The sequence below is a fragment of the Onychomys torridus genome, chromosome 2 (genome assembly GCF_903995425.1).
Source record: "Onychomys torridus chromosome 2, mOncTor1.1, whole genome shotgun sequence".
NCBI classification, from domain to species: domain Eukaryota; kingdom Metazoa; phylum Chordata; class Mammalia; order Rodentia; family Cricetidae; genus Onychomys; species Onychomys torridus.
Genome location: NC_050444.1, coordinates 115,626,459 through 115,639,417, shown reverse-complemented (window position 1 = coordinate 115,639,417; position 12,959 = coordinate 115,626,459). Strand labels below are relative to the sequence as shown.

At 39.9% G+C, this 12,959-nt stretch overlaps 1 protein-coding gene across 9 annotated transcripts in view; it reads left to right on the top strand.

Moving 5' to 3' along the window:
• Dock7 (dedicator of cytokinesis 7) overlaps window positions 1-12,959 on the top strand; it is a 186,940-nt gene that overhangs the window by 112,202 nt on the left and 61,779 nt on the right. For 3 of the 9 annotated variants that reach the window (XM_036180181.1, XM_036180180.1, XM_036180188.1), the window contains exons 23-28: window positions 7,034-7,123; window positions 8,228-8,317; window positions 8,640-8,675; window positions 9,239-9,334; window positions 12,174-12,314; window positions 12,412-12,525. In XM_036180181.1, the coding sequence (XP_036036074.1) occupies window positions 7,034-7,123; window positions 8,228-8,317; window positions 8,640-8,675; window positions 9,239-9,334; window positions 12,174-12,314; window positions 12,412-12,525 (567 nt within the window). The remainder of the gene's footprint in view (window positions 1-7,033; window positions 7,124-8,227; window positions 8,318-8,639; window positions 8,676-9,238; window positions 9,335-12,173; window positions 12,315-12,411; window positions 12,526-12,959) is intronic. The other 6 variants (XM_036180182.1, XM_036180183.1, XM_036180187.1 and 3 more) reach the window with 4 other exon arrangements.

Genomic DNA, 12,959 nt, shown 5'->3' with positions numbered 1-12,959 from the left:
AAACCCTGTCTCGAAAAACCAAAAAAAAAAAAACAAAAAAAAAACAAAAACCAAAAAACAAAAAAGATAACCCTGAGTTTAAGCTTAGGAAAAGTACTCAAGATTTTTTTTAATCTTATTTTTTACTCTCAGTTGTTTCTTGTTTAGTAGGGGCAATACTTAGCACTTACATACTACAAAGTATAGTTCAGTAGTAGAATGAGTCAGGTTTGTGAACCGCAAATATTTATTGTCCAAAGGCTATACATAGCATATTCTTCAAGATACTACCTTAAAAAGATCTCTTAACAGCTTACTACTGTCTCTATAGTTACAGTTCCAGGAGATCTGATACCCTTACACAGACATGCAGGCAAAGCACCAATGAATATAAAATAAAAAATAGATAAATCATTTAAAAAATTTTTTAATCTCCTTTAAAAAAAAAGGATCCCTTAATTTCTATAGAATTTACATTGTGCCTCATATAACAATTACTCTATATGTTTGTTATATAACTTTAAGATTTAGAACAAGGAGTTCTATATTAATTGATTAGTTTTGCTTTTCAAAAGATCATTAAATGGAATGTAGTAACAATCTGTACATATATATATATATACATATATATGAAATTGTATACATATATATGTGTGTGTATTAATTTCTTTTTTTAGAAAAAGGTCATCACAGCATGAAAATTTGTCTTGTAATAACTCCGTCCTGTCGTAATTAATTTTTTTTTCTTTTGAGACAGTCTCATTTTGTAGCCAAGGCTGGCTTTGAACTCCTGTTTCTCTCTCTTGAGCCTCCCAAGTGCTGTGATAACAGGTATGTGCTGCCAGCCCAGATCTAATTAAATTTTATTTTAAGTAGTTTCACATTTTTCCCCTCTGTTGGAAGAAATGATAATTACTCTCGTATTTTTCCCTAATGTTAATAATATTTATCTCATAAAATGTGAGGAGTCTAAATTTTTTGGTGCCTATTCTTGCTTTGTTCTTGTTTTATTACCAGGTGATTCAGCGGCCCTCTCCTTTAGAGATACTGTCTTTTATCTCAGTCATGGTCTTAGGTCTTTCAGTACCAGTAACCTAGCCTTCATGATTTCAGTTTCCTGCATTTTGTTGTCCCACCGTTCTCAGTTTGTCTTTCTAGTGTCCCAACTCGGGTAGTGTCCCTTCCATTCAGCTTCTCATCACTTAATCTTGTTTTGTTTTCTGGAAGGAGAGGAGGATTGTCTTAACATTCTTTCTTCTTCCTAACTAGTCAGGACCAGCCATTATATATTCTAATCACAATCAAACCTCAATTTCTGTTTTCTTCTCAAACTTGAAACCATCATTAAAACCAATTAACTGCCTCTTCCATGTCTTGAAAAATGGCAGTGTCTTAGTTAGGGTTCTATTGCTGGGAAGAGACGCCGTGACCACAGCAGCTCTTACAAAGGAGAACATTTAGCTGGGGCTGGCTTGTATCCACTCCAACAAGGCCGAATCTCCTGATAGTGCCGTCTCTGTGAGCCTGGGGGGCCATTTTCAAACTCCCACAGGCAGCTAGCCTCACGGGCAGTTCCCTCACTGCTGCCAGCTAGTCCTTCTGTGGTCTTTTCACTCCTTCATTCTGCCTCGTTTATTGCCACTAGCCACCTAACTTTCCCCTGGTTGATTCTGACTGTCATGTCTGCCAGTTGCTGCCTGCTGCTGAGCCTTTTGTTTTCAGACCCCAGCTTCCTGTCTGGGAGTCTCCCGCTTTGCTCACCTTCTGAGGATTGCCAGTCTAGGAGTTCTTCCATCTCTTGTCCTGCATTACCAGTTTCTTTCCTGTGTATTGAATCATTTTCCTCCATAGACAGGTGTGTTATTTCTCACTTCACAAAGTCTCTATATTTCTGCTGCTACTTTCTATGCTATTTTCTGCTACCTTTTTTTTTTTTTTTTTTTTTGTGGGAGTGGGGGTGGGGTCCTGGAACCAGTGCTGGGATTAAAGGTATGTGCCATACGCCACCTCTGCTGTCTCCTAAAGTAGGACCCCTTGTACTTTGTATCTTTGGATCTTTTATTTTGTATACTTTCTGTCTTCAGTTCTTTTACTGTCTTCGGTGAATTTTCCTATTGTCTCTCCCAAACTGCACTGGTTAATATTACACATGTTCTCCACCTTGCTAAACCCAATAGTTATGTATCCAAACTTGGTTTATTTGATGTGCCAGTGTCTTTAATGGTTTTTTATTTTAAATTATGTGTTTGCGTGTGTGGATGTGTGCATGTACATATAGGTGCCTATGGAGGCCAGACAAGAGCATCAGATTCCCTAGAGCTGGAGTTGCGGCAGGTGTGAGCTGCCTAACTGGGTGCTAGGAACCCAGTTCAGGGCCTCTGCAAGAGTAGCCCACCTTCCTAGCCCTCCTCCAAGACACCTCTCTGCTCCTGATAGTGTCTTTGTCACAAATGTTTCTTTTTCTTTTATTCCGCTTACTTGGCTTCTCAGACTTCACATTGTCTGTTTTCTTCATAGTTTACTGTTTCTATCTTTTCATATTTTTATCTGAGGTCTTCCTTTTCTGATAATCTCTTACTGTACAAATCTTGTTTTTATCCAGTATTATTTATTTTATAAATGCTAGGTAAATCATCCTTCAATTTACCTTTCAGTACAAATCTTTCTCAGGGATTCCACTTAACTGTTTTCCTCAATCCTTTTTCAGACTGCACATATGTTAAAGGAGAGCCTTGGGGTTTTCTGTTTGGTTGGTTTGATTTTCTGTTTTTTCCTGTGCTGAAGGTTGAACTGAAGACTTTTTGTAGGACTTCTTATCATCCCCATCATCTTAGTGTGAGGTGTTAGCAAGTCTCCCTGAATTACTGTGATAACCGTGGCATGTTACCTTGCTGTTCCTTTACCTTCTGTTCACTAAATCTAGTTGGGTTGCTTTAAAAATTAAAATGCACAGAAGAAATTAAGTCACATTGTATCATTCCTCTAAGCATGATCCACCTATGACCAGCTCTCTCAGATCATGTAAGAAAGACTCCTCCTGGTGAGGCCTACCTAAGATCCCTGTTTAGGTCTTGTATAGCCAGTGGTTAGTGTCTTTTCCTGTTGCAGTGATAAAATACCTTGATAGAGGAAGCGTCTCCATTAGCTCACACTTACAGTTTGTGGTCCATTGTGTCGGGGGTCACAGTGGCAGGAGCTTTGGCGGGCTGGCCACCTTGCACCTTTGGTAAAGTTGCAGAAAGGGGCAGTTGCATGCAAGTCTCAGCTCAGCTTCTCCATTTTAAATAGTTTAGGATCTTCTGCCCAGAGAATGGTCCTGCCTACAATTAATAGAGAGGCCTTCACATAACATTTAGTGTAATCCAGACAATCCCCCACAGGTATACTCAGAGGACCATTTCCCAGGTGATTCTAGATTCTGTCAAGTAGATAGTACTAATCATCACAAGTCTACCATTGTCAGTTGGCCCCCCAACAAATCACTTTTAATCCTTGACCCTGTAGGCTTGTGACCAAGTTATAATATAAAGTGCATTCACTCCATCTTTAAAAATCCTCAAAGTGATGAATAATTCCTACCCTTTAAAATTCCAAATCTCTCTCTCTCTCTCTCTCTCTCTCTCTCTCTCTCTCTCTCTCTCTCTCTCTCTCTCTCACACACACACACACACACACACACACACACACACACACACACAAACCCACACCGCAGGCTAAATACTTCTAACATATAATGATAGAATAAATACTCCCATCCCCAAATGGAAGAACTGAACTGGGTGGGATGTAACAAGAAACGGTCACAGCAAAGCCATACCAGAATCCAGCTGGGCAGTGACCAAAGCCTGCAGCTGCATGTCTGGCATCTGGGGCTTATAGTATAGTCAGCTGGGTTCCAAAAGGCTTGAGTAACTCCACCCCTCCATCTCTGCTGACCTTGAAACATTCAGATCCTCTCCTAGGACAGCTCCCATATGTGTCCATGGTTCTTCTTAATTCACGGTTTTGGCATCTCCGATATCTTGAGGTCTTCACTGAAACTTAGGCTTTATCTTCAGAACTTTGTACAACGGCCTCCTGGGGCCTCCTCCAGGGACCCAACACTCTCGTGTATTGCTTGCCATCAGCTGCTTTCCATGACCTTCTCTGTCTTGCAACTTTCATACCTTGACAAACAGGGTCAGTTAGAGGCGCTGCCAAGTTGTACTGTCACTTCAAGCTGTAATCTGGGTTCCTTGGAACACAGCTGTCTCAGCTTCAGTGTGCTTCCCCCAGGGAAACACTTTCCTAGACAGTTTCTATTGAGGATCAGGGAACCCATCAACTTAAACTTTAATCTTTAAATGAATTTAGGTTTTCATAAGATCGAGCACCTCTGAGGGATGAAAGTTCACCTTCAAGATATCTTTCCTGTTGTCCCAGTGCCACACAGCTGCCTTCTTATCACCATCTGACTGTTCCTGCTTTGAAATTTCCTATGCCACACAAACTAATTAGTCCATTATCTTTAGATTCAGTTTTACTCAATTCTCATGACATAGGCAAAATGAAACCAGATTCTTGACCAAAATATCCATGTATTCCCCTCCCAGCTCAGATCCTGACAGAGTCTTGTTACCCGAGGCCTCACAGGTCAGGCTGTCCCTGTCTGTTTCTTGTAGAATCCCTGTCTTCCAACCCTGCTCCCCTCAAGAGTAGCTTCTTGAACTCTGCTTCCACCCTTCAAAGGTTTGTCTACCTACAGGATAAGACAAAATAATAGTATTGGCATTAGGCAAAAGCAAACACACAGCTGGGTACATTTTACCTATGCCTTGTTTCTTAGAGGTCTAGAAAGTTGTTACACTAGTATCTCTCCGTAATGAATTTAAGGACTGTTTTATTTTTATATATAATTCAGTTTGATAACATTTGAATTATGAAAGTTATTTGCTTCACAAACTAATTTACTACATGTTGTCTCTAATTACCTTTTGATGTGTAATTCTAACTGTTCAGAGCATAAATGTTGGATATATGAAGTATAACTGGCAGCAAACTGATATTCTGATGTTGAGATTACCATAAATTACTTTAAAAAGGAATTATTAAACAAGGTTGCACATACATTCATGTTGGCAGTATACTCATACTCAACAAAAAATAATTAAAATACAAAATTTTAATCTCTGGAAAATTTTTGTATAAATGACTTCTGGTATCTGTCACCTTCAAGTCATTATACTTTGACTTTCCTTAAAACAAGGGAAGACTATCATTATTTCTATTTTGTGGATGAGAAACTGAATAAAAAAGTCATTTATTTTAGATTTTTTAAATTAGTAAGCATGGCAGCCTGTATATGAACCTTAACCCCCATCTTAGATAGTGTCAAAAATGAAGGAAAATTAGTTAGGGTCTCTACTGCTGTGAAGAGACACCATGACCATGGCAACACTTACAAAGGAAAACGTTTAATTGGGGCTGGCTTAGAGTTCAGAGGTTTAGTCTGCTGTCTTCATGGTGGCGCATGGTGGCGTGCAGGCAGACACAGTGCTGGAGAAGGAGCTGACAGTTCTACATCTTGATCAGCAGGCAACAGGAAGAAGAGACACTGGGCCTGGCTCGAGCTTCTGAAACCTCAAAGCCCGCCCCAGTGACACACTGCCTCCAACAGGGACGCAGCTCCTAGTGCCACCACTCCTTGTGAGCCTCTGCAGGGTATTTGCATTCAGATCACCCCAATGGGTGATCATGTTAACATGGTCACTTCAACAGCTCTGCGCTTGGGAAGAAGAGAGTAAATATTCTCCATAAAGTCAAAACTCCAAGCAGTGGTTATTTTTCTTTCTTTAGCTTTTAAAAATTTCTCTTGAGATATTTAAAAAAAAAAAAATGTACTGATGTGTGGGCCTTCCCATCGTCTACTCTGACTGAACTGTTTTGTGGTGGGGCCTGGGACCAGCACATTGGCATTTGATGTTGGGAATCTTCCTAAGGAGCCTACTGTCCTGACAGAGCTGGTTACTACTGTGCCAACATTTTTCCCCCCAAGCAGTCTTAACTTTGGTAGTTTCTAGTTCTAGTACATTCTTTGCTTTAATACTTTTAATCAGGTGGCTTTGGGTTATCCTTGTAATTCTTGTCCTTAACTCATCTAAACATCTGTTACAACTTGCTCCAACTCCATTAAGCAGGTCCTCTGCCCTTAGTTGAGTTTGAAGTCAGGAAGTTGAGGGGTAGAGCACGGAATCTGAATTTTGTAAAGCATTTTTACATGATTCTGATGATCTCTTAGGCTTGGGAAATTCAGTCAAGCCTCAGCTAACTTACCAGGAATCAGTAATCTCTTTCAGAAAACAGTACTTTGTTTCTGGCATATTTATTAATAGGTAACTAAAATTTAATGACAGTGATGATGAAGATATAATTCCTAGAGAGACATAATGTTTTCCTTATGATATTTAATTAAATAGGATGGTCCACCATTCTATCCACTGACAAATAGTAATAAAAAGGAGCACAGCTCCACGCTCACTTATGAGGAAGGGACAGATCTAGCTGTTCCTTTGAATAATATTTTCCTTCATGTTTTCTATTCTCGAGAAGAAAGAAGAGGCAAGGTCAAACAGAATTGCAGGGTTCTTGCTGTGTAGTTCCTTTCGGCTAGTAAGAAATGAAATGAAGTTAAGATCTTTCAGCAAAGAGTGACCATCCCCCCACACCCTGCCTCCCTCCTAAGTCTCAGTTCGGTTGAGATTTTGTACCATATTTAAGAAGCATTTTGAGGGTAATGATGTAGAGATTTCTATGGTTTGCACTTCATGGTGCAAACTTTACATTGAAATGATCTTTAAATACTATGCTTAATATTCCTTTCTTTAAGAAATAGGTTATTTGATAAGATAAGGTGAATGAACTAATATTTTCTATGTACCTGAGGTTTTTTGGTTGCTTTAACAGTACTAATGAAGAATATTTTGCATTGGGAGGGCTGGATTTCTTTAGGAATAATTCATAGCATGCACCATGTAACATTTCTCTCCTTTCCAACTGCTTTCTATTATGTGCTTAGGGTTTAGATCGCTCCAATTCCTGGGTTAACACTGGTCCAAAAGCTGCCCCATGGGGATCCAACCCCAGTCCAAGTGCAGAATCAACACAGGTGGTGTTTACATTATAGGTTTCTTTATTGGCTGCTGATGTTTCCCTTTAGAACATTACCTTTTAGTACATGCTGTGATTTCAGTGGCTTGCTTTTTTTAATCATTATAAGTGTGTATTTTTATTTAGCACATTTCCCAACTACTATGCATGAATACCACCAGTTGTACCAGTAATGCTCTCCTTTTCTGTTCTGTCTCCTCCTGCCTCCTCCTCACATCCTGTCTCAGTGTCTCGTGCCTGCTGATTATGCATTAATCGTTTTATAACAGGTTCTCTTCAAGGCTTGTACATTATTAGTAGGAAATTTTTATGTAGAAAACAACCAACAGTTTTCTATTTGCTTTAAAGTATAGCTAAACATACCGTTTCCTGTGACCCTTATTACCTTATCTCTTTTTCATAATTACTAAGTAGAAAGACTGGTCGTAAGTTGAAGTTAAATATAAATAAATCTGAAGTGTACAGTATGTATGTTGCCAGAGTAAGTGCTAGAAGGAAAACACCATTGATTTGTACTGTGTTGCAAAGTATGGAATTTGTTACATTTATAACATGTAATTTAAGACTAGTTGCTTGATAACTAACTGCATGATTTATCAAAATATACTTCTCACTTGTGTATTGGCTTTGAAGGAAAATTCTTTTATTCCTAAAAAAGAACTCAATTTTCTGTTTAATATTATAACTGGTTTATATTAATTTTGTTTATGATCAACTTAAATGGTGTTTTTAATAGGAAAAAGTAAAATTTCTAAAGTTGTAATTTTCTGTATTAAGTACAAAATTCTTGACTTCTTTTTTGTCAGACAGCATTTGAGAAGTATGTGTTTCTTTTCATGCGTTTTCACTAGATGTGTGCATGTGTGGGTCACACAGATAGGTTTCATCCTTTGCAGCACTCTGTGTTAAAATCATTAAGGTAATTCACCTTCAAGACTAAAACATAGAAGCCATTTTCATACTTGCTTTTAAAGCAGCTTAAAATAACATAATGAGATCAGAAATAATACAAATGGTTGGAAATTGTATGTAGTCCTTGAACTTTGAAGTCATCGCTACAGTGTTAATGTTATGTGGTCATTCATTCATCTCCACTCCATAGGCTATGGATCGAAGTTGTAATCGTATGTCTTCGCACACAGAGACGTCAAGTTTCTTACAAACATTAACGGGACGCTTACCAACTAAAAAGGTAGATTCATAAGAAGACAGTTCATAGAGGGGGAAAGTAATTCCAACAGTTCAAAACATGGAAAGTTTCTTTACAGAACCAATTTGAGTTATTAAAATAATTTTGATGTGTCTAAAGATACATTTGAACAAGCAGTGCTTGTCTGGTGCCTTTTGGGACATACCACTCATTTAGGATTTGTTTATGTAAGATGATGTTTCTGTCTTTGGAATCGACTAGAATTTAGTCATTCAAATTAGATAATCAAATTTTAGTACCAGAAAAATGTATCATATCTTAATTCTGTTTCTGTAACTGCTTCTGTTTTGTTTTAAATCTCCAGGGAAAGGAAGATGAGTTAGAAAAGTTATCACTCTTAGTAAGCGATGTTGACCTGCCCCTTACGCACAGTCCTGTTAGTCCCTTCATAGCGATCTGTGCTCCTTTGCAAGTGCTTTGTATGCATATCCATTATAAGGAAGTTGCTGCTTTTACAACTACGTCTTAAACACCTGAAACGTAACAGTACATAGAAAAGTTTAAATTTGTAATGGTGTTTCCTAAATTGTACCAGCAAAGTTGATGAGTGTATTGTATGTTCAAAGATGTATTTGAAGTGCAAACAAAATACAATTTTTGGCTGTGAGGCTTTGGTCTAGTTTTTGGTTTGCAAGTGCAATTTAGGAAGTTGTTTCCTGGCTGCCCTTTTAAAATTACATTTTACTCCAAGATAACATGTAATTTTTCAGCTTTGAACATGTCACACTGTCTTCATGCATAAGTAGTCGTTTCGTTAATGGGTGTCTCCACTGCATCATCCAGTGATTCATGTGCGCTATTCCACTTATTCTCATGATGCCTTCATTTGTACCTGCATTGTCACTTGGTTGATGTCATCAGCAGATTTCACCTTGGTAATAACCTTGATTTCCCTCTGGATAGCTTTTTCACGAGGAGCTGGCTTTGCAGTGGGTTGTTTGCAGTGGCGGCGTTCGGGAGTCAGCCTTGCAGCAAGCCTGGTTCTTTTTTGAGTTAATGGTGAGCAAACTGAGCATGTTCTTTAAGCCTTTCTAACTCAGTAAGCAATTTGGTATTAGCTCATTTTCCCGTTATCTTAGAAATTTCATTCCCATGTTTCCCCCAAAGCAAAGTTATACATATTTGTTTCAAAATGTACAATATAGACACCAAGACAATAGAGGTGAAATTATACAGTGTGAGTTTCATTTAAACTCTGGTTTTGATTTTGTTTTGTCTTGTTTTTCCTGGATACTTATCAAGGAAATGTGACATTTTTTTGCTGGCCTGTGCAAGTTAATAAAGGCAATGCTGTAGATTTTGTAGCAATTATTTTAGAGCTTTATAAATACTTACTGTTATTATTATAGGTGAACCAGCACATAGGGAAATACTAGTTACAGCCCATTAGAAAAACACTTTTTGTTTAATTCAGTAAATACACTACAAACCAATTACTATTTCATGTCATATAAAGCATGGCTATACTTATATACACACATACCTATTAAAGAACCAGAGAAGTGAGTGCTGATCCAGTGACTATGCAGTTCTGGTACTGAGGCTCCGAGAGGTTAGGTAACTCTTCAAAGTATATACATTGTAGGTAGCAGACTATAGCTCAAGTCTAGGAATTCTGGCGCTAGGCACCTTTCTCTTCATTTTGTTCCTTAGGACTAGAAAGTCTGGATCATGGGACTATTTTCTTCTAACAAAAATAACATTTAATAAATAAGGAATAAAGCACAGCAAAAACAAAATAATGAGGTCAGGGAAAGAGAGGGCAGGAGGGAGCACAAGAGAGGAGGAGGGAGGACAGGAGAGAAGGAGGAGGACAGGAGAGGAGGAGGAGGGAGGACAGGAGAGGAGGAGGACAGGAGAGGAGGAGGAGGGAGGACAGGAGAGGAGGAGAAGGACAGGAGAGGAGGAGGAGGGAGGACAGGAGAGGAGGAGGAGGAGGACAGGAGAGGAGGAGGGAGGACAGGAGAGGAGGAGGACAGGAGAGGAGGAGGAGGGAGGACAGGAGAGGAGGAGGAGGACAGGAGAGGAGGAGGAGGGAGGACAGGAGAGGAGGAGGAGGGAGGACAGGAGAGGAGGAGGAGGACAGGAGAGGAGGAGGAGGGAGGACAGGAGAGGAGGAGGAGGAGGACAGGAGAGGAGGAGGACAGTAGAGGAGGAGGAGGACAGTAGAGGAGGAGGACAGGAGAGGAGGAGGGAGGACAGGAGAGGAGGAGGAGGAGGGAGGACAGGGGAGGAGGAGGAGGACAGGAGAGGAGGAGGACAGGAGAGGAGGAGGACAGGAGAGGAGGAGGACAGGAGAGGAGGAGGACAGGAGAGGAGGAGGACAGGAGAGGAGGAGGAGGACAGGAGAGGAGGAGGGAGGACAGGAGAGGAGGAGGAGGGAGGACAGGGGAGGAGGAGGAGGACAGGAGAGGAGGAGGACAGGGGAGGAGGAGGAGGGAGGACAGGAGAGGAGGAGGAGGAGGACAGGAGAGGAGGAGGGAGGATGGAGAGGAGGAAATGAAAGGGGCTTTTAGACCAGTCATTCTCAGCGTTGATGGTGACCTGTATTTGAGATAGAAACTGCCACACACACAGATTTACTAGTCTTTAGAAAAGGTAAACCTGGGATAGATCATGCCCAAAAGCTCACTTTCTCTGCTTTTATTGTAAGATGAGGATTATAGTTTTGGCTTTAACAGAAGTCTTAACATGTGTGTTCAGATTTTTTAAATATGAGTTCAGAGATTACAGTTCAAGAGTTGGCTGTAGCTGGGCATAGTGGCGCACACATCTTAGCCCAGGCCTTGTGGAAAGAAGCCTGGATGCTGGGCTAAGGAATGAAGGACTGCAGTGGCAGGCAGAGCTCTGCATTCGAAGCCGGTCTGGTCAGCGTAGAGGATTCCTGGCTAGCCAGAGCTGCACAGTGGGACCCTGTCTCAGAGAGAGGGAGGAGCCCAGAATGCAGCTGAGTGGTGCACTTCTTGCCTATGTGTGAAGACCTGTGTTCATTTGCCACTTCCTCAAAAAGAAGATCTGACTATACTGGATACTGTCGACACACTAGCTCTCTTTAAATTTAAGTGTTTAAATGCCATATTACCATTGCTAGTGTTACAATAAAAAATCCAGAAGCAGCCGGGCAGTGGTGGCATCTTTAATTCCAGCACTCGGGATGCAGAGGCAGACGGATCTTTGTGAGTTTTAGGCCAGCCTGGTCTACTGAGCGAGATCCAGGAAAGGCACAAAGCTACACAGAGAAACCCTGTCTCGAAAAACCAAAAAATAAAAATAAAAATCCAGAAGCATTCTGTAAATAGAAGTCACTCAAAATTATTAACTAATATTTTTATGTAATAGATATTGATGATAATAGTACAGCGAAGACACGGTTTCTAACCATTGAAAACTTCTAGTTTAGGAACAATGGAATGAAAAAAATTAGTGAGTCTCAAAATTGTTTAATTAAATTTATTTCTGTTAACATACACTGATTTTTTTTTCCTTTTGTTGGATAATTTACGAGGGTAAAGTGGAAGTGGAAAGATTTTATTTTGTTTGACATTTTATTGGCAGATAGAAAATATTTAAGGAACATATCAAAACATTGGGAAATGAGAATACATTTCAGTTAACTATTAAATTACATGGTATATTTAAAAAATAGCCAGAATATTTAGAGCCGTTATAATTTGCTTAAAATTAAGAAATTAGACAGATGGGGTAGAGCACAAGTGTAATCTGGATGCTGAGAGGCTGAGACAGAAGGGTTGAGAACCCATAAGTGATCTGGGTTATATTGCAAGATGCTCTCATAAAATAAAGCACAACACAGGGAACTGCATGTGTCCTTCTGCAGGTAAAGAGCATGGTGCACCACTTGTACTTCAATGATAAGCTCGACGCTCCAAGGAAAACCCGTTTTCCAGAACGTTTTATGGATGACATTGCTGCTCTGGTCAGCACAATTGCCGGGGATGTCGTGTCACGGTTTCAGAAGGTGAGGATGACCTTCCCATTGATGTGTCTTATATCTGAGAGTAAACTGCTGTGCTTTTCCCCACTAACATTGTTATTGCTTATATTCTGTTTGCTAGGACACAGAAATGGTTGAGAGACTCAATACAAGCCTTGCCTTCTTTCTCAATGATTTGTTGTCTGTTATGGACAGAGGATTTGTCTTCAGTCTTATAAAGTCCTGCTACAAACAGGTAATACATAATCAGTAATGAAATAACTGCAATACTGGGGTAGCTGTTTTCAGGGCTGGAGCTGCAAGAACACATTCATATACTTGTATTAAAATGGAAAAGTAGCACAGAGTTATGTGTTATTAATACTATGGTGAAAGTACATCAAATGTGTTTCACTAGGACCACAGCAAGCGGATCCCAGAATAGCTAATTAACCCTACTCACTTTTTCTTCCTTCCCTAAGCAGATAGTCAGAGAATTAGTGATGGAATGCAGCCTCTGTATGCTGTGCAAGTACAGCATTTATGTTGAATGCACAGTTAACTGGACTTTTCCTAGCCTGGGTGTTAATTTGTTTATTTGAGATAAGGTACCATGTAGCCTAGGACAGCTTCAAATTCACTGTGTAGCTGAGGGTGGCCATGAACTCCTGGTCCACCTCTTACATCCTA